Source organism: Mastigoproctus giganteus, chromosome 3 (assembly GCF_048544385.1).
Source record: "Mastigoproctus giganteus isolate SK-2022 chromosome 3, ASM4854438v1, whole genome shotgun sequence".
NCBI lineage: Eukaryota > Metazoa > Arthropoda > Arachnida > Uropygi > Thelyphonidae > Mastigoproctus > Mastigoproctus giganteus.
The window spans coordinates 2,763,961-2,789,537 of NC_143577.1; the positions used below are offsets into that span (position 1 = coordinate 2,763,961).

The 25,577-nt window shown below is 36.5% G+C and overlaps 1 protein-coding gene across 1 annotated transcript in view; it reads right to left on the bottom strand.

Moving 5' to 3' along the window:
• Positions 1–6,611: 6,611 nt before the first annotated feature.
• The window catches only part of LOC150087615 (complement factor B-like), a 286,583-nt gene continuing 267,617 nt past the window's right edge, over positions 6,612–25,577 (bottom strand). The window contains exon 17 of the mRNA XM_090369826.1: positions 6,612–6,826. Coding sequence (XP_090225952.1) covers positions 6,633–6,826 — 194 coding nt within the window. The 3' untranslated portion in view covers positions 6,612–6,632. The remainder of the gene's footprint in view (positions 6,827–25,577) is intronic.

Sequence of the window (25,577 nt, forward strand, 5' to 3'; positions counted from 1 at the left end):
TTCAGAGCTACCTCAAAATCTCAGTCCCTCATCAGAATTTGAAGTCCAACAAAAATATCTTGCTTTAGCTTCTCTTGGGTAATTAATGGGAATTTAGTACAAAGGTATCTGAAGCAGGAACCTTCCTCAGGTAAAACTTTCACAAACTGTTTTATCAAACCCAATTTGATGTGCAAGGGAGGGTGGAAGGAGGACAGTTTTGGGGTCTACCAGTATGTTTATGTTCTTTGATCCAGACAAAAAACTGCTTATCTTTGGCCAGATTTCTGCCTATTTTTTACATCCCAGTGCTTACTCCTTGCCCGACTATCCCACTTAAACAAAAAGCAAGCCATTTTTTGTGTTGCCAGATTGGCTTCTTTTTGCCATTTTTTCCCACAATCTCAATGCTTCAACACAGGTTCGGCAAACTTTATATGGAGCCCATAGTATATCTTGGTCACCGAGTTTCACTCCAAAATAAGCACAATACACATTTTTTACAAACTCTGTAATACTGTCTTTGCTTGAGGACTACATAACTTTCACAAATATAACAAAATAAGTCCTGATTGTTCAAATACTTGTGTGAAGACATTTTACTCACTTTTCAGCACAGGTTTTACACAATCACCTCAAAAATAAACTGAGCTCACACTGACACACTGATAAACACTGCTGCATGGTACTCAAGATTAAGAAACAAATGACTGAAGGCCATGTTGGCAACACGTGAAGATTTAGTTCACAAGTTCCCAGCATTAACTCCTTACTTAATTACGTTCAGTAATACCACTCATGACATCACCTTAAACAATTTGTGAAAAAATGGCATGTGATATAAAAAAAAAAAAAAAAAACATTTTTGAAATTAGTGTAAAAACCTGAGCTATTAGTTTATAAACATCGAAAACCATGCAGAGTGTTGTTATTCATTGCAGGAATACTTAGTCTATAAAACTTGAATATTATTTGCTCTTCATCCTGAAAATAGATTGTCCTCTGCACATTGATACTTTTACAAACTGTAAATTGGTTTCTCTGATACCACTAATAGTGACTCTACTTGCTTTCCCAAAGTATAGATTTATAATCAGTAATATTACAGAGATGGGTACATTTTTTCTAAAACATTAAGTGGAGGTGGATATTTCTATAACTATCAAATGGCAAAATATGTATATATATTTATAAAGAAAACAGTTTGTCGAATTCCTTTAGCCCAACTTTGAAAGATATTTGGGCTAAGGTAGAGAAAGCCAACATGAGAACTACGGGAAGCTTCAGTAAACTTACCGGGCAAACTTGTTTCCCGCTACTGGAGTTTCTTCCTGTATTCTCGGTAAACAGATGGTGTGTGTGTTATCAGTAGTCACAGTAGAAGTCGATAACGATGTATTGATTAGATTTTTCCCATTATTAAAAGCAGCTTATTGGAATTCATGAGTGTAATGCCTTTGTGACTGAAATTTACTTATGGATACACCCTATAGACTGTCTCAGTCTTAGGGTATTTATCCCCCCTTCCCACTGTTTTAACCCAATAGGAAAACAACTTCTACTGCAGCTACCAATAACACTCACTGTCTGTAGAAGTCGTCCTATCTTGGGGTGTTTTTCCTAATTAAGTAAATTTCAGCTCACTCATGAAATCTGATAATCTGCCTTTAATAATGAGAAAAAAACTAATCAATACATTGTTATTGACTTCTACTGCCACTACCGATAACACACACCATCTTTTAACGAGAATACAGGGAGAAGCTGCGGTAGCAGGAAACGCATTTGCCCGGTAAGTGTACCGAAGTTTCCTGTACTGGCTTTCTTTACCTTAGCCAGATATTGTTTCAAATGTTTTATAGAATGGGTTTTATTTTGATTTTCTTATTAAGAACTTGAACCATTGTTGAAAGTAATATCACATGCAGAGATTCAGTGGCTGTACACCATATTATTAAGCATAAACATAACAGATCATTGGTTAATTATCCCGTAATGCCAGCATTTACATGGTGGTTTTCTCTATGCTCTAATTCAGGGACCAGCAAGAGCATAGTCCCTGAATTAGAGCATAGAGAAACAGGTAAACTGCAAAGCAGTTTACCTGTTTCTGGTCTATTACACTGTATGAAAATTTTGGTCTATTACACTGTATGCAAATAAATATACAACTACATTAAAAAGCAACCACATACACACTACACGTAAATTCATTGTCAATTGTTTTAAGCATTACAAAATTTGTTTGTATATTAATATTAAATATTATGTTTATTAAATAACTGAATTGTAAACTCATAAAAAAATTGTGATAAGTTGATCTCCAGACTTCGTTTATTTTTAAAGTTATTCATATGATGGTAAAGGTTGGCAGCCCCCCTTTCACTATGCTAATTCACCAAAGAAAAACGCTGGGTAAAAAAAAATGGTAGAAACAGGTGCAGGGGAATCCAATTCATGTATCTTATGTATTTTGATAAATATATTTAATTAGAACCAGAGCGTGTGTGTGTGTGTGTGTGTGTTATTTGGTTTTTTAGGAGCATTAGCAACTAAGGCCATATTGCTTCGGGGATATGGGGTGGTCATTCCCTGACCTCTCCGCATCCTCCGTATTTGGTGGTCAAGGGCTTGAACCCCAGTCTAATGAAGAAACGTGTGCTACTGCTGCTCCTGTCCACCTGGCTACGGAGGCGCCAGAACTGGAGCATTTTTTTGGTAAGATATTGAATATCATGTCATCATCTGATATAGTTTTCTCTTAAAATCTTTACTCTTGAATTGATTTTCTTAAATGACAGTGGCAAAGGAATACAGGGCATGATGTCAATATTTTCACATGTCAAGGCTGGTAGAATAGTTAATCAAGCAGAGCTTCAAGTTGCCCTAGTAGACTTCAGAAATTTCACCTCTCAGACTCGGTTAGTCGGTTGGTATGTTACCCTGGAGTTACTGCTACCCACGGGCAGTACTTTGCATTTTTCAATGTTAAACCTCAATTGCCATTTTTCAGCCCAACTTTTCTAGATCCTGTTGCAGTAGCATACCATCATTGCTGTCATTAACCTTGCTGCCAACCTTTATATCATCTGCAAACTTGGACATTAAGTCTGATATACCTTCATATTCTACTTATGCTTTTAATGTAAACTGCTGCAAATTGCCTTTATCCATAGCAGCAATGCAAATTGCTGCTATGGATAAAGGGATGGTTGAGTGGCAGAAGACAGAGAGTGGTAATCAATGGACACTGCTCAACGTGGACTAATGTTATTAGTGGAGTTCCTCAGGGTTCAGTGTTGGGTCCATTGTTGTTTTCTGTATTTATAAATGATATTGATGATGGTATATCAAGCTTAATGTCCAGGTTTGCAGACGATACAAAGGTTGGCAGGGTTGTTAAGGACACTACTGATGCTATGCTGCTGCAACAGGATTTGGAAAGGTTGAGCAGATGGGCTGAGAGGTGGCAAATGAAGTTTAACATTGACAAATGTAAAGTACTACATATGGGAAACAGTAACCCCAGATCAACGTATCAACTCTGTGGTACTACGCTGACAGTGGTCCAGAATGAAAAGGACCTGGGGGTAATTGTGCAGGCAGATATGAAGTTCTCTGAGCAGTTCAGACGAGCTGCAAGAGTAGCTCATGGTGTCTTGTCAATGATATACAGGAATTTTTCTAGCAGGGATAGGGATGTGATTATTCCCTTGTATAAGGCATTGGTTAGGCCACATCTTGAGTACTGTATACAGGTCTGGAAGCCTCATTTTAAGAAGGATGTAGAGGTGCTGGAACGGGTACAGAGATGGGCAACAAGATTAGTGAATGGAACAAAGGGTTGCTCTTACGAAGAAAGGCTTAAGTTTTGCAAATTACAGAGTCTGGAGACTAGGCATCAGCAGGGTGATCTGATAGAGGTGTATAAGGCTTTGAATGGCTTGAGCATGCTCAATGCCGATGGGATTCTTCCTCTTGCTCAGAATAATCACCTGAGAGGGCATAAATTCAAATTGAGGAAGGACGGATGTCGGATAGATGTGCGGAAATTTGCCTTTAGCCAGCGGGCAGTTGGTTTGTGGAATAGACTTCCATCACTTGTTGTTGAAGTTGATAGCATAAACAAATTTAAGGCTGAGCTGGACAGGTATTTCGAACGAACGGAGGGGTGAAATGGGAGTAGTGGTTGTGTTTTTTTTTTTTTTTTTTTTTGGCTGATGCTGAATAAGCTTGATTTCTTGCATCATATGCCTCTACTAATGCTAATGCTAAACAATTTCGAAATTAGAGGAGGGAGGGGAATAGGTTTTTACTAATAGAAAAATTAAACAAGCTGTATACGTAAGGATATAGATGCATTATGGATGCAATTTTTCAGTGACAGAATATAACTTTATACTGTAAAAAATTTGGGCTTCTTTTTTCTTCATCTTTTGTTGTTGTTTTGTTTATTTTATTTTTTGGGTTTTTCTTTTTTTTTTTTTTTTTGTAAACTCATTCTATCTATAAAACTTGTGTACATAAATATAAGAGAACTGATCTTTAAAGGATATTATAAGTTGGCTTGGTCTCTCTCATTGACAATCAGTCTCACATTAGATTATGAGATTAGATGTCATGGAGTTTTACTCCATGACATCTAACTCCTATAAAGAGCATCATGTTCTGTGACCATCCATAGTTATGTTTTTTAATTGTAGTCATCTCTTATGAACATTGATATATTGCTCATTGAACAAATTCAGCAGAATGTTACCTATTACTGTTACAAACTAAATTTATTTACTGCAATAATTTCTGTCCTAAAAAAATCAACAGAAAAATGAATTAACAAAATTTCCTCTAATACTGTAAAATCCAATTAATTACTTCATTAGTTTTTCAACAGAGTAATGAGGTTATTTAATCATTTAATTGTAGACATAAAACTCAAAAGTCCAATTTAATTGGAATTGAATTTTTATGTTATATACAAACAATTAACTTTTTAATGGACTTGAAAAATTTTTCAAATCTTCTTCCTGTCCAGTGGCCTGTTACGGTCTCTCTTCATCTTTGGTGGGGGGGATCTGCCTCTGTCTCTCCTTCCCTGGTGTTTGTAGTTTAGTTTCTCTTTTGGATAGCATCCATCCTCCATTCTCTCAACATGCTGGATCCATCTGTTTCTGTATGAGTCGATATGATTCAGTACTGAGGTTGTCTGCAGTTCTGACAGGATGTCTTGATTTCTTTTCCTGTCATGTCTGGTATAGCCTGTGGCTCTGCACATGAAATGCATTTCTGTACCAGTCAACCTCCTCCTATCCCCTTTGCTCATTGTCCATGCCTCAGAGCCATAGGTTAGTATAAGTGTGGCAAGAGTGTTATGTATCTGTGTTTTTTTCTTATGCACCAGATTAGATTTGAAAACATGGTTTATAGTTTTAGTAATTCCTATGCAATTATTTATTTTTTGCTCAATATCTTTTTCTTTTTCATATGACAGGTGGTGGTATCCTAGGTATTTGGAAGTTTTTTTTTTTTTTTGTTTTTTTTTGATTTGGTAGTTGTTGGCGCATCGGCTTCTGTGGCCATATTGCACCTCCCAAGGTTTTTTTTGCAGTACTTTGATCCAAGCCCGAGGCGGGAATCGAACCCGTGACCTTTGGGTTGCCGGGCAGGTACTTTCCCCACTCGGCTAGCCCGGTCGGCGTATTTGGAAGTGTTAACTTCTTTGATAATATTATTGTCAATGCAGATCTTGCTTCTTATTAGATCTCTTCCTTTAAATGCCATCACTTTTGTCTTTGAACATGAGATTTCCATATTAATTTTTCAAATAATGATCCTTATTGTATCATTATATGTATTTTTTTTGTTATATTACTACATTTCAATTGACCATTGTTTTTGTATGTTTTAATTTGTTTTTACCTTTACATTTTATTGTATAAGGCTGAAGTATAAATAAATAAAAAATTTATATATATATATATATATATATATATATATTATTCAGAATAAAAAATGTTATATCAACATTAATTTGATTCTAAATAGTTATGGAGATGTGACTGTAATCACATTTCGATAACTATTTATGTAATTATAAAAATGAGTTATAATAGTAGAAAAATAGTAAAATTATAACAAGTAGACATGTATCCAATAAAAATATTATTCATACTGGGTGCAGTCTGCGTATTATTATTATTTTTTTGTATTACCACTATAAATAGTACATACATTTTTAAAATACATTTAGTCATATCTCCATAACCATTTAGACTTGCACCAATGTTAATATAACATTTTTTACTCAGAATGACATGTCAGAAACCACATCCTGAAGCTATGCATATTTCACATGACACATTCTCCGTATTAACTATTTTTAACCATTCCTAACGTCAGCAGAAACACAAAGATTTGCTTTGTGTTAACTTAATCACTCACACTATATCAATTTTTAGAAAACATTTATTACATTTATGTACATGTATTTTCTAATTTTGTTTTCTACATATTTTCATAAAATGACAAAGAATCTTCTTTTTCTGAATCATCACACAAGATGTGAAGTTTTAATGATTTTAAAATTCTTCAGTACTGTAGAAAAATATGTTCACATTTTTAATGTACTTGTGGTGTTTAAATAGCAGCCCCTTTTATTATACTTGATTAATGATTTTAGAAATCCAGTCTTTCAGATTACCGACATGTGTGTAGAATCCATAATTATCCCGAAGTCCACATCCTTCACCCCAGCTGACTATTCCTATTTGAATCCACATGACACCATTTTTACCAAGCTGAGACTGCATTAAAGGTCCTCCACTATCTCCTTCACAACTGTCCACATCACCTGTAACCCATGCAAATGTATCAATTATTTTTGTCAAAAAAGAAAAGAAAAAAAAATTATATCTGTAAAAGCATCTAGGAAGACTGGTGGAATAATTTAAATGCATTGAATTTTATACAGTTATACCCAGACCATAAAATTCCAAGCGTGAAGCATTAAATTAAGTAAGCCTTGTTACAATTTACTTTAACAAGGCTTATAAATAACAGTATTTGAACTATGAGAAAAATAATATATTGGCAATTTTTGTCACATAATTGCTGTAAGACAAAATAAATAAATAAAATTATACCTACAGTACTTAGTACTGTGCTTGGGTTGAAGGTTGAGAACATGAAACAAGATATGTGTTGACATTAGATTTGAATTTCAGGAAATACAGTACATGCGTAAGGAGGCTGTTCCAGAAAAACGGAAGTTAAAGGAATAAATGAGGAAGAAGTAAAGTTAGTTCCATGAGTTTGAAGTTAGGCAGTAAAAGGATGTTGACTAATTGCAGCACGTTTGAACTGGTTGGAAAGAGAGAGGGGTGAATTATAGAAACCAATTTAGAAGAACAATACCCGTGAAAGTATCTGTAGAAAAGGCATGCAGCAGGAACAAAATATTCCTTGATGCTATTGAGGCGGTCTTAGGTGGGTCAGGAAAACTGTTAGCTTGGGGGGAGAGGATACAGAGTCTAATAAATTAACATTAGCCACAGATAGAAGTGAAAGTGATTCTTGCACTGTTTCCATTGGAAAATGCAGCAGCCTGGTAAGCAAGGTAATAGGGATTTCAATTTGATTGTTTTTGTAAGTGGATGATACTGTGCTGTTAAATAGTTGGCTGCAAAATTTCTGAAGAATCTCTAAATAAAAGCAGTAAAGGTTGTAAGGAATCCGACATGAAAATCAGTCGGACAAAAGGGAGAGAGAAAGAATGAAAATGGAGAAACAAAGAAAATAGGGGTCCAGACAAAATAGCAAAAATTGAAACATTTTTAATTTAATGCATCTACAAATAGTCTTTAATTATAATGGGGAATTAGATATGGAAACAGCAGCGACCTAACAAGTACAGGTCACTGTACTTATTAATTACTTAACAAGTACAGTGACCTGTACTTGTTAAGTAATTCTGCTGGTCTCCTACTATTGATATCATTAGTGCCAATGTGTACAACAATATCACCTTTTGTGCCCTTAAAAGATGATATCTGCTTTACAATGTCATCAACCTTTGCCCCTGGAAGACATACCCTGGTCAAGCCTTTGAGATGTCAAGAGCAATTTCTTGTGTTTCACCGAACTTTTCCATTGGATTTGTCCATAAATGGGTAACATAAGCCAGAATATCACCAGCTAAACATAAAAGGCTTCTAGGTGGATGGGATCTATCCAGTTATATTAAAGACAGCAAAGGAAGTAAAGAAACTGCTCAACCATAGTTATGAGAGCATATTTGGAATCAGGGGAGGTTCCCATGGACTACAGATTTTCAAATGTATCCCCAATTCACAAAGGGGATCAAAGAGCAACGTGATTAACTACAGACCTTTTAACCTAACTTCTCTTCCAGAGAATATAATGGAGTCACTGGTTAAAGAAGTTATGCAGGACAGGAGTGCTGTTATACTTCAGTCACAGCATGGGTTTGTTAAGGGGAAATCTTTTCTGACCAACTCGATTGGATATCACAATGTGGTCAAAATGGAACTGGATGCAAAAACTAAATTTTGATATCATATATTTGAGTTTCAGGAAAGGCTTTAATACTGATGCACATAAAAGACTACTGTACAAAGTGGAGCAGTTTAGAATTAAGGGCAAGTTACAGCTATGGATAAAGGGATGCTTGAGTGGGAAAAGGAGGACAGAGATGATGAATGGATACTGCTCTTTGTGGACTAATGTTTTTAGTCTTGTATCCCCTCCCCAGAGTTCAGTGCTAGGACAATTTTGTTTCCTATATTTATTGATGATATTGATGAAAGCATATTATGCTTAATGTCAGAGTTTGCAGCTGATACAAAGGCTAGCAGGGTGGTTAATCAAGAGATAAGCTACTGCAATAAGATCAAGAAAAAACTAGATAAATGGGCTGAGTAACAGAAATTGAATTTAACATTGACAAATGCAAGGTACTGCATTATGGATAGCAGTAATTCCAGATTAATGTACCAACTCTGTAGTACCACACACTTAAAAATGAAAAAGAAAAAGACCTCTGAGGGTAATTGTGCAGTCAGATATGAAGTTCTCTACACAGTGCAGAGAGAGGTGGCCAAGATACCTCATGGGATTTTGTGAATGATATACAAGAATTTTTCTAGCAAGAACAATGAGGTGATTAAACCACTGTTGAATGGTATAATCATCTCTGAAGTATGCAGTACTCAAGATGCAGCAGTTAGGCTGCATACAGGGCTGGAGACCTTGTTTTAGGGAGGACAAGTTCTGCTGGAATGGTTGCACAGAAGGACAATGAGACTGGTGAGGGGAACACAAGGGGGGCTCTTACCAAGAAAGACTGCAGGTCTGGAAACTGCTCCATTTGGAAACTCTTCGCCTGTGAAGCGATATGATTATAGTATTTAAGGCTTTGAATGGATTGAGCACACTCGATGCTGGTGGCATTCTTCCTCTTGCTCAGACTACAAATTGGAGAAGGGTGGTTTATTATTTTTATTAGCCATATGGTGCGAGAAAGCCTGAGGCTTATTCCGCACTAACCAAAAAAAACTTAACCGAGTTACCCCTGAGTGAGTGAGAGAGTGAGTCAGAAGTAGAAAGGAATCACCAGGAAAGAGAAGAATGATGATATCCAGCTGAGGACCATGGGTGTGCCAAGCCCATACTCACCAGATGTGAGTTGTGGAAGGATGGGTGCTCAAATTGACAAGAATGATTGCAAAATAAATGTTCAGAAGTTTATCTTCTGCTAGCGGGTGGTTGATTGTTTGAACAAACTTCCATATGTTGTTGTGGAAGTGGATAGTTAGGATAATTTCAAGGAAGAACTACACAAACTATTGGAGGAGATGGACAGATGATGTATGAAGAAAGTGGGTTTTTTTTTTAGCTGATGCTGTATAAGCTTGCTTTCTTGTATCATTTCCTAATAGTAATACTAATATTAATTTGAAAAATAGGCAGCTTTCAACCAATGAATGTAATGTTTTGCATTAGGACTGAATGCTTGAATTAGTGCAAATATATTTCCATTAATTGATTACATAGCAGTGATTGAAAAAAAAAAAAAAAAAAAAAAAAGTCTTCCATTTTGTAATATGGCTTAAGACAAAGCTAAACACTAAAAAAATACTTATGCATATAAGCAGTAGCTTTAAATAAGGCAAATTAAATCAGTGTTACATAACTCCATTATTCTTAATATAGTATACAGGAAAATTAAGAAAGATGTGAAACCTAACAGAGAAAGAAATATCATGAAGGCTACACAGAATCTATTAGATAAAGGAACAATGGTTAGGCCAGATAATTAGTAAAAGAACATACAATTTCATCAAACCATCGTAAAAAATCCACAAAGAAGGTAACCCCATTAGGTTTGTTGTTAGCAATAAATATATTCCAAGTCAAAATTTAGACAAATGGTTAGTTCCAATTTTAAATTCACTCAAAAATTTAAAAACAAAATTATTATGGAGTTTGGATGTAGAAGACATGTTCACAAACATTCCAGTGAGAGGAACAATAAAGATAATAAAATCAAAATAAGGGGGTGGTAAGTTAGAATTCCACAAACAAATGAGATATACTGTCTAATATGATGATAATTAAATTATTAAAATTGGCTTTGGAAACCTGGGTATTTCACATTCAAAGGAAAATTTACATATCGACATATGGATTAATTATGGGGGAACCTCTCTCACCACTCAGGGCTGACATCTTTATAAAAAATAACTGTCACACAGTAACAGTGGCTTAATTTTTAGTTCTCTCTTAATAGCTTCCTGCACCAGGATAAGGAGGTGCTTATCCCTTTGTATAAGGCCACGGTTAGGCCTCATCTTGAGTACTGTATACAGGTCTGGAGGCCTTTAGGAAGAATGTCGATCTGCTGGAACAGGTGCAGAGAAGGGCAACCACATCGGTGAAAGGAACAAAAGGGTGCTCTTACCTAAAAAATGCTTCAATTCTGCAAATTGCAGTGTCTTGTCACTAGGCACCTGCAAGGAGATCTGAGTGTTTAAAGCTTTGAATGGATTGCGTATGCTGAATGTTAATGGTATTCTTCCACTTGCTGAGACTACACATGATGGGTGCAGGATAGATGTGTGGAAGTTTGCCTTCAGCCAGCAGGTGGTTGACTGTGGGAACAGGCTTCCATCTGTTGTGAAAGTAGAAGGGTTGAATAAATTCAAGGGAGAAGTAGACAAATTCTTGGAGGGTATGGATGGGTGAATTGTGTTTTTTTTTTGGCTAATGTTGTATAAGCTTACTTTCTTGCTTTTATTTGCCATTACTACCTACTACCACCACCACCACCACCTTCTGATTTACTTATTTTGTTTATTCCCTTGTCTAATCTTCCAACTTTATCAAAGAAAATAAATCCTAGGTAACAAAATTATGGTGCCTCCGTAGCCAGGTAGGCAGGAGCAGCAGTGTGTGGCACACGCTTCTTGATTAGACCGGGTTCGAGCCCGTGACCACCAAATATGGAGGAAGGTCAAGAAATGACCATCGTATATCCCCAGAGCAATATGGCCTTAGTTGCTAATGCTCCTAAAAACAAAACAACAACAAAAAAATTATTAAGCTGTTGCAATTTTTGATTACACTAGCCAACAAAAAAAATTTTTTGTCCTACCACCGCAATAAAAATATGTGATGTGCTGATTCTGAAAATCACCATAAAAAGTCTCTATTATGTCTACATCAAAAGATGTACCAACATTTAATGTTAAAATAAAGGGATATATACGTATAATTCAAGTTTGTAATACAAGTGTAAAAAAAATATTATACGTTCTCTATAACTCATTTAACTTCAGAAAATATATCATAAATCATAGTGAAATAGTTATATTTTAATAATGTATAATCAGCACACCTGTAATTGCCCTTAAAAATATTTGCTACTAAGGGATTTCTCTTGCATTCCTGCTCATTCTCCCTCACAAGGAACCAGGAGTAATCTTCCATCATTGCAGGAGCCCAGCAACCTTGGTACCTCTTTTCCATTGTGGAAATATCTTGAGGAAACCACTCCCCCTGTTCATCACTCACACCTCTCAAATTTTCGGGGGAAAATTCGAGATGGGAATGGAGAAAATGAATTTTCAATGTTTTTCTAGCACTCAAGTAAATTAGACACCAACATTTCATAGTTTTCTTCTTTCCTTTTACCCAAAAAACCATGTTGGCTATCATTTAACACCTTAAATGATAGCCAACCTCCTTTAATTGGGTTTCAAACACATTGTCTTTCGGGAGTTACCCTAATTTGGGATCCTACGAAAAATTCCTTAAGTTTGGCATATGTTAAATTAGGAAACACAATTCTTATGTATGCAAATCCGTTACGTTCTTTATCTAGTCCCTTCACAAAATTGATGTGCAGGGGTGGAAGAACCTTGTTTGATTGCATTAAAGCAGGCATTTTTGTGCAGCCCGCGAGCTTTAATTGTATTTTCGAAAAAAGGTTACTTATTTTATGCCTTTTGCGATGCCTTTTTGAAAAATAAATTTGTATGTGTAATACATTATAGAATTTGTTGACTTGTAAATTGTTTTATCATCTCTGTATTGTTCAAATTGAGATAGAATTTGAAATTGTGCACGAACTGGAGCGAGCCAACAGGCGCTTTTATAACTGTATAATTTGCGATTTTAAACTAATCGCGCGAAACTACGGTACAGACACCCAGTGATGGTGACAGCAGCTTTGCTGCGGTGGTGGAGTAATAGGATAGGACTGCTGATCGGCCACAGTTCCAATCTGTTTTCTCTGACAGTAATCCCGCAGTTAGTTATCTTCGGTTATTATATTGGTGCCAGTAGCGATAAAAATAATATTTACGCCCTTTTAAAAATGAATAAAAAACGAAAAATTCAACAAGAGCATCGTGTCTTCAATGAAGAGTGGAACACAAAATATTTTTTTGCTAACATAAATAATGAGACTATATTTGTCTCATCTGCCGGGAGAGTGTGAAAGAGTACAATATTAAAAGAGAGTGTTGAAAGAGTACAATATTAAAAGAGAGTGTTGAAAGAGTACAATATTAAAAGACATTTCACTACTAAACATTCCGAATATGGTGCCAATTTAACTCCAGAAGCAAGAAATAAAACTGCTGATGGATTGATTCAAAATTTATCTAGACAACAAAATGTGTTTACGCGGCTAACTAAGGAACAAGAAGCTACTGTAGAGGCAAGTTTTGTTATTTCTCATATAATTGCAAAAAGCAACAAGCTTTTTTCTGATGGAGACTATATTAAAGAATGTATGACTGAAGCTTGTGGAATTATATGTCCTGACATTAAACACAAATTTGAGAATATTAGTTTATTTCGGCGAACCATAGTAAGAAGAATTGAATGTATCGATACAAATTTGAATGAGCAATTATTATCAGTATTAGAATCCATAACATGGTACTCAATAGCTCTTGGCGAAAGTAACAACCAAAAGAATACTGCGCAGTTATTAATTTTCATACGTGGATGTACCTCTAATTTTGAAACTATTGAAGAGCTTTCAATGGAATCTCTTAAAGACCAAACAACGAGAGCTGATATATTTGAAAAATGCTTAAGAAGATATAATTTAAAATGGAACAAAATGGTAAGCGTAACAACTGACGGAGCACCAAGTTTGACAGGTAAAAATGTTGGAGCGTTAAAGAAAATTCAGGATAAAATTTGTGAAAATTATCCTGATTATAATTTAAATACAATCCATTGTATTATATATCATCAAGTATTATGTAAAATTGTGTTAAAAGTTGAACATGTCACATCTTGTATTATTAAACTAGTAAATTTAATACGATCGAGGGGGCCTGAAACACAGACAATTCCTTAATTTTCTTCAAGATATTGAATCCGAGTACACAGATATTCCTTATCATAGCCAAATTCGATGGCTTAGCTTAGGAAAAGTTCTTCAGTGAGTATGGGATCTTAAAGATGACATCGTTCTATTTTTAAAACAGAAAAATATTCTGGACTTTCCAGAATTAACTGATAATAACTGGATTTGTGATTTTGCGTTTACCCTGGACATCGTAACATACTTAAATACTTTCAACACCGTGTTGCAAGGGAAAAATTTATACGCCCATGATATGGTAAAAAGTTTGAATGGATTTCAATTAAAAGTCCAGTTGTTCCTTCAACATTTATTAACAAGGTAGACCACTTTCCAACCATGAAGTTGCTGAAGATTCCAGAAAATAAATTTGAAAAATATTGTGAAATTATCAACGCTTTGAATGATGACTTTTCACGAAGATTTGGTGACTTCTGAAAAATTGAGACAAGTTTGACAATAGTGCGTGACCCATTTTCAATAGAAATTGATAGTGCACCGAGTGAACTACAGCTTCAGATTATATATCTGCAGTGTGATCCTGTGTGTTATCAGACACTCAGCCTAAAACACTGATGGATCCAATATCTCTCTATTACAGAAGATTTAGGAGAAGTCCGGTTGGCCTGCCTCCCTAAAATCCACTCATGCACACCTTCTCGATGGTAAGCCCTGTTACGTCACTTAGGTGGCAACGAACGTGTAGAGTGGTTCTCTTCAAGATGCCTGGTCAGCATGAAGAGGAAAAGACCAACCCCTCCAGCAATATGAAAGCACGACGAAACAAATGGCCCTCAGTCCCCAGCAGCTTTCACTCTCCCTCTTACGGCAGCGAGAGGATTAGAGTGGAAGCAGAGGGTGCTAAGAATCTCTGGGTACGACCAGGCTGCCATGCACGGAAACTGAACTTGGCCTGTTATAACGTAAGAACACTCATCGGTGAAGACAGGATATTAGAGCTGGAAAAGGAATTAGAAGATGTGAATTGGAATATCATCGGTTTGGCTGAAACAAGAAGAAGAAATGAATCACTTATAAGTTTATCAAGTGGAAATCTGCTGTACACCAATGGAAACAGTGAAAGGAGTGAAGGTGGAATTGGGTTTCTGGTCCATAAAGATTTTAAAAACAACATTTTGGAATTCAAAAGTACATCACCAAGAGTGTCAAGACTAATACTCAAGATTTCTAAGAGATACAAGCTAAAGATTATAATGATTTATGCACCAACATCAAGCCATGATGATGAAGAGGTTGAAGAAATGTACACTGAAATTGAGAGTCTTCTAGATGAGCAGAAAACCCACTACACTATTATTATGGGAGACTTCAATGCTAAGGTTGGAAAAAGACAAAACAGCACAGAAAGGGGAACTATAGGAAATTTTGGAATTGGTGAAAGAAATGAAAGAGGTGAAAGACTTGTGGAATTTGCAGAATCTCAAGGACTGTCAGTAATGAACACTTTTTTCAAGAAAAGGGTGAACAGAAAGTGGACATGGAAGAGTCCAAATGGATTAACTACTAATGAAATCGACTTCATCCTCACTAATAGAAGATATATTGTGAATGATGTCACCGTCCTGAATAAGGTAAATGTTGGAAGTGATCACAGAATGGTAAGATGTACACTTGATATAGATGTAGGAAAGGAAAGGAAAAAACTGACTCGAGTAAATAATACAAAGGTCTTTGAGATAACAGAAGAGGAGAAAAAGCAGTATGTACTGGAACTTAAGAACAAGTATGAGCTTCTGCAGACTGCTGAGGACCAAGATATCGACGAGGAATATTACAACTTTTTGAAAGTGATAAAGCCCAAGAAACCTATAGGGAAAAAGAAATCCAAAGAAGAAAAAATTAGTCAAGAAACACTTGTCATGATGAACCGAAGACGACAAATGAAAAGCAAGAAAAACACTGACAGGGAGAAAATTGAGTATACTGAGTTATGCAAAGCCATTAGAAAGAGACTCAGAGAGGACATAAGAAGATTTAACACAAGAAAAGTAGAACAAGCATTAAGGGAAAACAAAGGATTTAAATCAGCAGCCATGAGCAGTAATACAGAAAGACAAATGATACTGAAACTGAAGAATAGCGATGGTGTACTTATAAACAGCAGAGAAGGCATAATTCAAATAGCAGAAGACTACTATAGAGAATTATACAAGGAGCAGGGGAATGATGCCAGCAGTGGGGAAGATGGATTGCAAAGTAGCAACACATACGACATACCCGATATTCTTCCTGATGAGGTAGAACATGCATTGAAGAAAATGAAGAATCAGAAAGCCCCGGGGGAAGATGAAGTTACTGTAGAGTTGTTAAAATTGGGAGGAAGAGACATAACACAAAAACTGGCAAGGCTCTTCACAAAGTGCATTAGAAAAGGTGTGACGCCTAAGCAGTGAAATAATGCAATCATAGTTTTGCCGCATAAGAAAGGAGATAAATCAGAAATTGAAAATTATAGACCAATTAGCTTGTTATCCCACATCTACAAGTTGTTCACAAGGGTCATTACTAACAGATTAGAAAGAATACTGGATGAGAATCAACCGAAAGAGCAAGCTGGCTTTAGGACAGGATTCTCAACTATGGATCACCTTCATGTAATATCACAGCTAATGGAGAAAGCAAATGAATATAAAACACCATTATGCCTGGCATTTGTGGATTATGAAAAGGCATTTGACTCCATACAGCATAAGGCAATGTTTCGGGCACTGGAAAGACAAGGCATTGATACCCCATATATTATGATTTTGAAGAAAATATACGAGAGTGCTACCTCCTTTATTAGACTAGACAAAGACAGTAGGAAATTTAAAATTGAGAAAGGAGTTCGACAAGGAGACACAATATCTCCTAAGCTGTTTACTGCTGCCCTTGAGGAAGCTTTCAGAAGATTAGACTGGTCGCAGAAAGGAGTCAATGTGAACGGAGAGTACCTAAACCATTTGCGATTTGCAGATGACATTGTGGTCATAAGCCATGATCCCAAAGAATTAGAGGAAAATCTTAATCAGTTATGCACAGCTAGTAAGGATTTTGGACTAAAGATGAATATGTCTAAAACAAAAGTAATGATGAACAAGTATGCCACAGAAAGGGAAATAATGATTGAAGGAGCAGTAATTGAAAATGTGGAATCATATACATATCTGGGACAAGTTATTAGCTGTAATAATCATAAATGGCTGGAAGTCAAGAGAAGAATAAATTTTGGATGGATAGCATTCAGGAAATATAGTCACATACTGAAGAGCAATATCCCAGTTTGTCTGAAACTTAAAATAATGGACCAATGTATACTCCCCACCATGACTTATGGAAGTGAAACTTGGGCACTCACCAAAAGAATGGAAGAGAAGCTGAGAACCACACAGCGAAGAACGGAACGAATCATATTGGGAATCAGACTGTTAGATAAGAAGAGAAACACATGGATTAGGCAGCAAACTCAAGTAAAGGACATTCTTATCAAAACTAAAGAACTAAAATGGTCCTGGGCAGGACACATAGCTCGAAGACATGATGACAGATGGACTAAGAAAATAACAGAATGGTACCCAAGAGGAGCTAGAAGAAAACCTGGAAGACAAAGGCGGAGATGGATAGATGAAATTCATGAGTTTTTGAGTAGTAAATGGATGGCCAGTGCTCAAAACAGAAGGAGCTGGAAAGTTGCTGGAGAGGCCTTCATCCTGCAGTGGATTGAAAATGGCTGATGATGATGATGATGATACCGATTTAAGGGAATTGCACCGTTGTGAGGAAATCTGTTAATTTTACAATACTCTTAATTCGGACAAATTCGATGAAAAAGATTTTGCCCGAAAAATGTTGGTTATTTTTGGATCAACCTATATATGTAAACAAACATTTTCCATCATGAATCTAAATAAAAATTCTTTACGATCAAGCATCACTGATGAACATTTACAAGCAGTTTTAAGAATCTCAACTACAAAATTAACACCCGAAATTTAAAAAAATGTTAAAAGATGTAAAACAGTACCATTCATCTCATTAAATTCTTGGTTGTTAGAGAATAATTGTTTTATGTTATATTTCTTCATGATAACAAATAATGTATATCTAAAAATAGTATTTTACGTGCAGCCCACCTTTTTGAATTCCTAATGTGGCCCTTCAGCCAAAACGTTTGCCCAGGCCTGCACTAAAGGAATATATTTTACATTATATTGTCCTAGTATGAACTCATCCCGCTTGTCCCAGTGTTGCACAATGTAATGTTCTTCTGTCTCAAGGCTATCCCATAAACTCAAAAAACAACAATATTTTGTGAAAGCCCCCTGCAAAGCAATAACCTTAAGATCACTGCATATGTTCCTATGGTATTTTATAATATGTAGAATCCTAGACATGCTTCCATGACTTTCTTTAAGTCCAACTGAATGAAACACAGGAAGCTGTAACTGACAGAAATTCATTGCCATTATGAAGCAAAACTGCTTTTAAACTTAATTTTGAGGCATCTATGAATAAACGACATTCATCTGACTTATGCATGACACCTAGTTCTTTCATCATCATAGGTTCCTTCAGTTTCTACGACTGGTTGGTAGCACTGATGACGTTTTTCCACATGTCTCTGTTGATTGCCAGCTTCTTCAAGTCCTGGTATGATCTTGTTGTTGTATCCCTTTGCAATTGCTTTATAAAATTGTTTCTGGGTTGCCCTCTGGGTCTAGTTCCATTAATCTTTCCTTCTATAATCAGGCTTAACATTTCACTGTGTCTTAGGTTATGTCCGAACCACCTTCCTCTTCGCTCCTTGATTAGGTTTATCATTTTTCGTTTTTCTCCTAGCTCTTCTAAGACTTCTTCATTGGTCTTTTTTTTTCGGTCCAGCTTATTTTCTTGAATTTTCTCCAGCACCACATCTCAAATGCTTCAATTCTCTGTCCGTCTCGTTTGTTTATCATCCAGGTTTCGGATGCACACAGGGCCGTGTTCCAAACATAGGATTTTAGAATTATATTCCTTATATGCTCATTCAATACTTTGTTGTCAGAATTTTTTGTTTTTCCTTGAAAGCTTGTTTTGCTTGCCCAATTCTTGCTTTCGTTTCATCGGTGCATCTTGGCTCAGCATTTGTCCTAAATATTTAAATTTTGTTACTTGTTCAATATTATTGTTTCCTATTTTGATGTTCACAGCTTTGGAGTCCTTTGCAAATGTCATGCACTTCGTTTTGTTCATGTTAATTTTCATATCATAAGCCTTGGCTGTGTGGTTGATCAGCTGTAACATCTCGATCAGGTCACTCCTTCTGGTTGCTACAATTGCTTGATCATCTGCAAATTCTATTGCTTTTATTTGTTTGCCATTTATGGTCACTCCTAAATTGCTGTTTCCAAGGGCTTCTGCCATCATTTCCTCCGCATAGATGTTAAATAGTCCTGAAAGTAGGAAGCCTTGTCGTACTCCTTTTTCTATTTTTGTTGGGTCTGTTTCCAAGTTATCAATGTATTCAGGTAGTTCTCGACTTTACGAGTTAATTCATTCTAGCATGCGCTCATAAAGCGAAAATTCATAAAGTGGGAATTTATTTCCCATAGACATAAGGTTAAAAATAGGGGTTATGTTCTCAACAATGAAATTAGTTAGCTAATTAGTTTATGTTTAAACAATGATTGATTTATTGAAAGAAATGCAAACATAGCCTGTAAAATGAAGCAAATTATAATAATAGAGACATTGTTTACGACTTACAAATGTTAAAGAATGTTTATTCTTCATCATCATCAATTGAATGCACACTCATTGATCACTCATTACTGGCTCGGTATTCGTTGGTTTGTTGCACAAGGAGTCGTCTTTTTCAGAAATGCTTCAAAAGGCGTTTGTTTCAAGATAATCTTTTCTTTTAATTATAAATTTCACGATTGCATGCATAAGCATTTTTTAATGGCGCACACAAATTGCAATTAACACGATTCGCATAGTTAAGAAGTTTACGAAGCTTATAAAAAAAAAAAGGAATGAAGAGAAGATTCTGAAAATTTATTTATGTTTTTTATACGATTGAAGTTCCCAGTACAGGGGAAACACATTTCACCATAATAACGGAAAAAACCACTCAATTCCAGCTATCAGTATTTTCGCAAATGCAAGAAGATCGAATTTACTACCCGTTTATAATTGCTTGCAGAAACAGAAAAGCCCAATAGACCGGAAAGTGCAAATTGTTTTTATTGTTTTATGGCCATGACCTTCAGAAATGTGATTTAGAAAAATATCACAAAGGCGTTTAAAATTGATTCTTCTGACGGAACATATGATAATGATGAAAGTGTAGTGCATTTTAGTGATTTGAATTGGTAACTAATACAATTTACAAACCATGCTCACGACTTTTTATATAGCCTTAAGGTTACGCTCGTGACCTTAAAGATGACATTTTAGAGAGATAAATAGCTTAGTTATAAAGCAAAAATTTCAACTTTCCAGATCTTGAAACGAATTACCAAAAAACAATGTGTTATTGGGTTCACATTATATTTTAATGATACGATAGTGTTTCTGGAACTGATTAATATCGTAAAGCAGGGTACACTGTATTGTATAGCTATGCATGTGGTTTGGAATGTGGTATTTATGAATGTTTAACATTCATTTTTTGAAATTAATGTTCATATTTTCGATTTGGTTGATACTTGATATTTGGGAAAAAAAAAACTCGTAAAGCGAAAACTGCCTGTACTATGGCTTTCTGGTCTTTGTACAACGTTTTTATTAAGTTTAGTATGTTTTCATCTATTCCTATTTTTTCCAGGATTGAGAAGTTTTGGCCATTGTATTCTAATATGAGAGACTGCTTCTACAGGGATGAGATACACTTAAATAGAAAGGGTGCAAGAATGTTTGCTGATGCTATCGAGGCAGTGTTAGGTAGGTCGGAAAACTCCTAGATTGGGGGGATACAAGGACTAATAGACTAACAGTAGCCACTGGAGAGGTGAAAGTAATTCTTGCACTGCTTCTATTGGAATGAGCAGCAGCCTGGAAAATAAGATGCAGGATATTTCAGAGACTGCTGGGAATCATTGGGGTACAAGTAAACACATGGGTTGTGTTAGGGTAGCTAAGAAAAAGAACAGGTGCATGTATACTTGCGTGTACACCAATGCTAGGGGTTTAGTAAATAAATTTGATGAATTTGAGGTATTGCTCAAAACATCAAAGGCAGATATTGTTGGGATTTCAGAGACATGGTGTCACACAGATATAAGGAATGCAGAACTGAATTTGGGGAGTACAATGTCTAGAGAAAGGATAGACAGGATAGGAAGGGAGGAGGGGTTATGCTATTAGTTAAGAAATACATAAAATCCAAGGAAGTGAAGCCAGTCAACATCGCTGGACAGTGCAGTGTCGAGTCAGTTTGGTATGACATAAGCATTGGGAGATCAAAATTGAGAGTAGGAGTGTGCTATAGGCCTAATGACTCTGATGAGTATAATAAGAAACTGTACAGGGAAATAAAGTGGGCCAGTAAATCAGAGAGTCTTATAATGGGGGATTTTAATTTCCCAGATATTGACTGGAATTTGGGGGCTGGTCACACACACACACACTAGCAAGGCTTTTGTGGATTTATTGGATGATTGTTTTCTACATTAGCATGTTGATTATCAGTAGTGATTCTTCATGCATTAAAAATCTGCAGATAAATCAACCAGTAGGTGGCAGTGATCACAGTGTGCTGAAGTGGGATTTACTCAAAGAGGTAACTACCATTAGGGGTAAAGGGAAGGGTTATTGCTTTCGTAAAGGCGACTACGATAGACTGAGACAGTATTTCAATTCTATACAGTGGGACCAACTGATGATGTTACCAATAGCAAATTCAAAATGGGAAGCATTCAAAGAACTTATATACAAATTAACACGTGACATAGAAGCCTATGATAGATACAAGTTGATCTGTAACCAAGTTACAAAAGAGGTTAGGCAGGCGAAGGCAGATTACGATAAATCTTTGGGAAGGGATGCAAAGAAAAACAGCAAAGAGTTCTTTACTTATGTAAACTCTAGAAGGAAGGGGATGAATCAGATTGGTCCACTTGATATCGATGGGTCAACTGTTGATGATCCTGCTCAGGTAGCTAACAAACTAAATGAATATTTTGCATCGACATTCACACATGAGGAGTTATTCAGCGAGGGGAATGCCAGAGGTGTATTCAACTCTGGCAGTAAGCTAGAGAAACTTGTAATAACTGAGAGCAAAGTGGAGGATAAATTGTTGAAGATAAACACAAGAAAGGCACCTGGGGTGGATGGGATCTATCCAGTTATATTAAAGGAAGCAGCAAAGGAAGTAAGCAAACCCTTAGCCATAATTATGAGAGCTTCCTTGGACTCAGGGGAGGTACCCATGGACTGGAGATTTGCAAATGTGAACCTAATTCACAAAAGAGGATCAAAGGCTGACACAAGTAATTATGGACCTGTGAATTTAACTTCTGTTCCCGGAAAATTAATGGAGGCACTGGTTAAAGAAGCACTGCAGGATCATCTAGACAAGACTTCAGTTATAGCTCGGACACAGCATGGTTTTGTTAAGGGGAAGTCTTGCCTGACCAATTTGATTGGATACTATGATGCAGTCACAAAAGAACTGGATGCAGGGAATAACTTTGATATTATATACTTGGATCTTAGAAAGGCTTTTGATACTGTTGCATATGGAAGACTGCTGCACAAATTGGAGCAGTGTGGCATTGGAGGCAAATTGCTGCTATGGATAAAGGGGTGGTTGAGGGGGAGAAGACAGAGAGTGGTAATCAATGGACACTGCTCATTGTGGATTAATGTTATTAGTGGAGTCCCTCAGGGTTCAGTATTGGGTCCATTATTGTTTTCTGTATTTATAAGTGATATTGATGATGGTATATCAAGCTTAATGTCCAAGTTTGGATGATACCAAGGTTGGCAGGGTTGTCAAGGGCATTACTGACACTATGCTGCTGCTGCAACAGGATCTGGAAAGGTTGAGCAGATGAGCTCAGAGGTGGCAAATGAAGTTTAACATTGACAAATGTAAAGTACTACATATGGGAAACAGCAATGCCAGGGCAACTTATCAACTCTGTGGTACTACACTGACAGTGGTAGGGAATGAAAGGGACCTGGGGGTGGTTGTGCAGGCAGATATAAAGTTCTCTGAGCAGTGCAGATGGGCTGCAAGAGTAGCTCATGGTGTATTGTCAATGATATATATGAATTTTTTTAGCAGGGAACAGGAGGTGATTATTCTCTTGTATAAGGCAATGGTCAGGCCACACCTAGAGTACTGTATACAGGCCTGGAGGCCTCATTTCAAGAAGGATGTGGAGCTGCTGGAACGAATACAGAGAAGGGCAACAAGATTAGTGAATGGAACAAAGGAGTGCTCTTACGAAGAAAGGCTTAAGTTTTGCAAATTACAGTGTCTGGAGACTAGGCACCAGCGAGGTGATCTGATAGAGGTGTATAAAGCCTTGAATGGTTTGAGCATGCTCAGTGCTGATGGGATTCTTCCTCTTGCTCAGAATAATCACCTGAGAGGGCACAAATTGAAATTGAGGAAAGACAGATGTAGGATAGACGTGCGGAAATTTGCCTTTAGCCAGCGGGTGGTTGGTTGGTGGAACAAAATTCCATCCCTTGTCATGGAAGTTGATAGCCTAAATAAGTTTAAGGCTCAGCTGGACTGGTATTTCGAACGAACAGAGGGGTGAAGTGTAAGTGGTTATTTTTTATTTATTTATTGTTTTTTTTTTGGCTGATGCTGCATAAGCTTGCTTTCTTGCATCAAATGCCTCTACTAATGCTATCGAAGGCTTTCTCATAATCAATGAAGGAAATGTAAAATTTTTTTCCTAGGTCAATAAATCTCTCTTCCCCTGAGCTTTAGGTCTGTGATGGCATCTCTTGCTCCCCTATCTTCCCTGAAACCAAATTGGTTGCATGCTAAATATCTGTTAATTTTGTCATTGATTCTCTGTTTTATTATTTTTAGTAGTATTTTGGATACATGCGAGATAAGGCTGATAGTCCGGTGTTGACTGCATTCCTTGGTATTGTGCTTTTTGGGGAATGGGATCACGACTGCTGTGCAACGGTCTTCAGGCCACGAACCGTCTTTGTACATCTGGTTTGTTAAGGTGAAAATACGTTCATGTAGCTCATCACCACCCTCTTTAATGAGCTCAATGGGCAAGGATTCAATTCCTGCTGCTTTTCCATTAGGCACTGCTTTTAGTGCCGCTTCAAATTTTTCTTTGGTTATTGGCAGGTCTTCTGTGTTGTCTTCTGTGTTGTCTTCTGAGCCACTCCTTTTGATTTCTATTTCTTGTTAGTGGATTTTTTGGTAGAGTTTGGTGATATATTCTTTCCATCTTGTTTTTATTTCTTCAGATTCTGTCAAAAAGGTTGCCCATGTTTGTTGTTTATAATGCTGGATCTTATTCCCTTCTTCCTTGTGAAATGTCTAATTTCATTGAAAGATAGATCTGATCTGCCTTTTTTATCTAGATCTTCAATGAATCTACACTTCTTGCTCCACCACATTTTCCTTGCTTTCCTACACTCTCTCTTTGTAGTTCAATCCTTAATTTCTTATATTTTGCTACACCTTCAGTATTGTTGGTTTTCCATTTCCTTTTTTTCCTCTACTTTTGCCCATATTTCTTGTGAGATCCAGAGTTTCCTCACTTCTGTTCCTCTGAAGCCTACAATTTCTGTTGTTGTTCTGGTGATGGTTTCTTTAATAAACTTCCATTTTTTCTACTGTTTTGTTTTCGTTAAGGTTTTTTGTACCACTTCGCCTATTGTGTCTTTGAATTTTTACTTTGCTTCTTCTTGTCTTAATAATTCTAAATTCCACTTCTTCCTGTTGCTCCTTTTCTTTAGTGTTTTAAATTGTAGTCTGCTCTTTAACATTACAAGATTGTGATCACTATCTGCATCTGCACCTGGGTAAGCTGTGGACTTTCTGACTTGATTTCGATATCTTTCTTTTACTAGGATATAATCTAGCTGATATCTATTTGAGTCTCCTGGGCACTTCCATGTATACTTTCTTCTTTTGGGAACTTGGTACCATGTATTTGTGATGATGAGTTTCTCTTGTCTGCAGAAATCTACATGGCGCTGCCCTCATTCATTTCGGTTTCCCAGTCCATAATTTCCAGTGATCTTGTCTTTTCTTTCTTCTCCTACCACCGCATTCCAATCTCCCATGATTACCACATTGAGGTTTGATGATGTGTCCTTGAGTACTTCCTCCAGTTGTTTGTAGATGTCTTCTACTTCCTGTTCCTCGTGGTTTGATGTTGGCATGTAAACCTGGACGATCAGCATGTCTGTTGATACTGCTGCTATTCTTGCTGTTATTATTCTCGTACTTATGACTCGTATGTCTTTTTTCTTTCCATAATCAGTGCTACGCCTTCTTGTTCGTTTGTGGCACCAGAGTGAATTACTCTGAATTCATCACTCCAGAAGTCTCCTTCTTCTTTCCATGTGACTTCGCTTAGTCCTAAAATCTTGAATTGGTATCATCTCATTTCTTTTTTAATGCATTCCAACTTTCCTGTCTGGAGCAGAGTTCTGATGTTCCATGTTCGTGTAAGGATTTCGTTGGTTTACGGCCTGAGAAGCCTTACATCTCCTCCTGCCG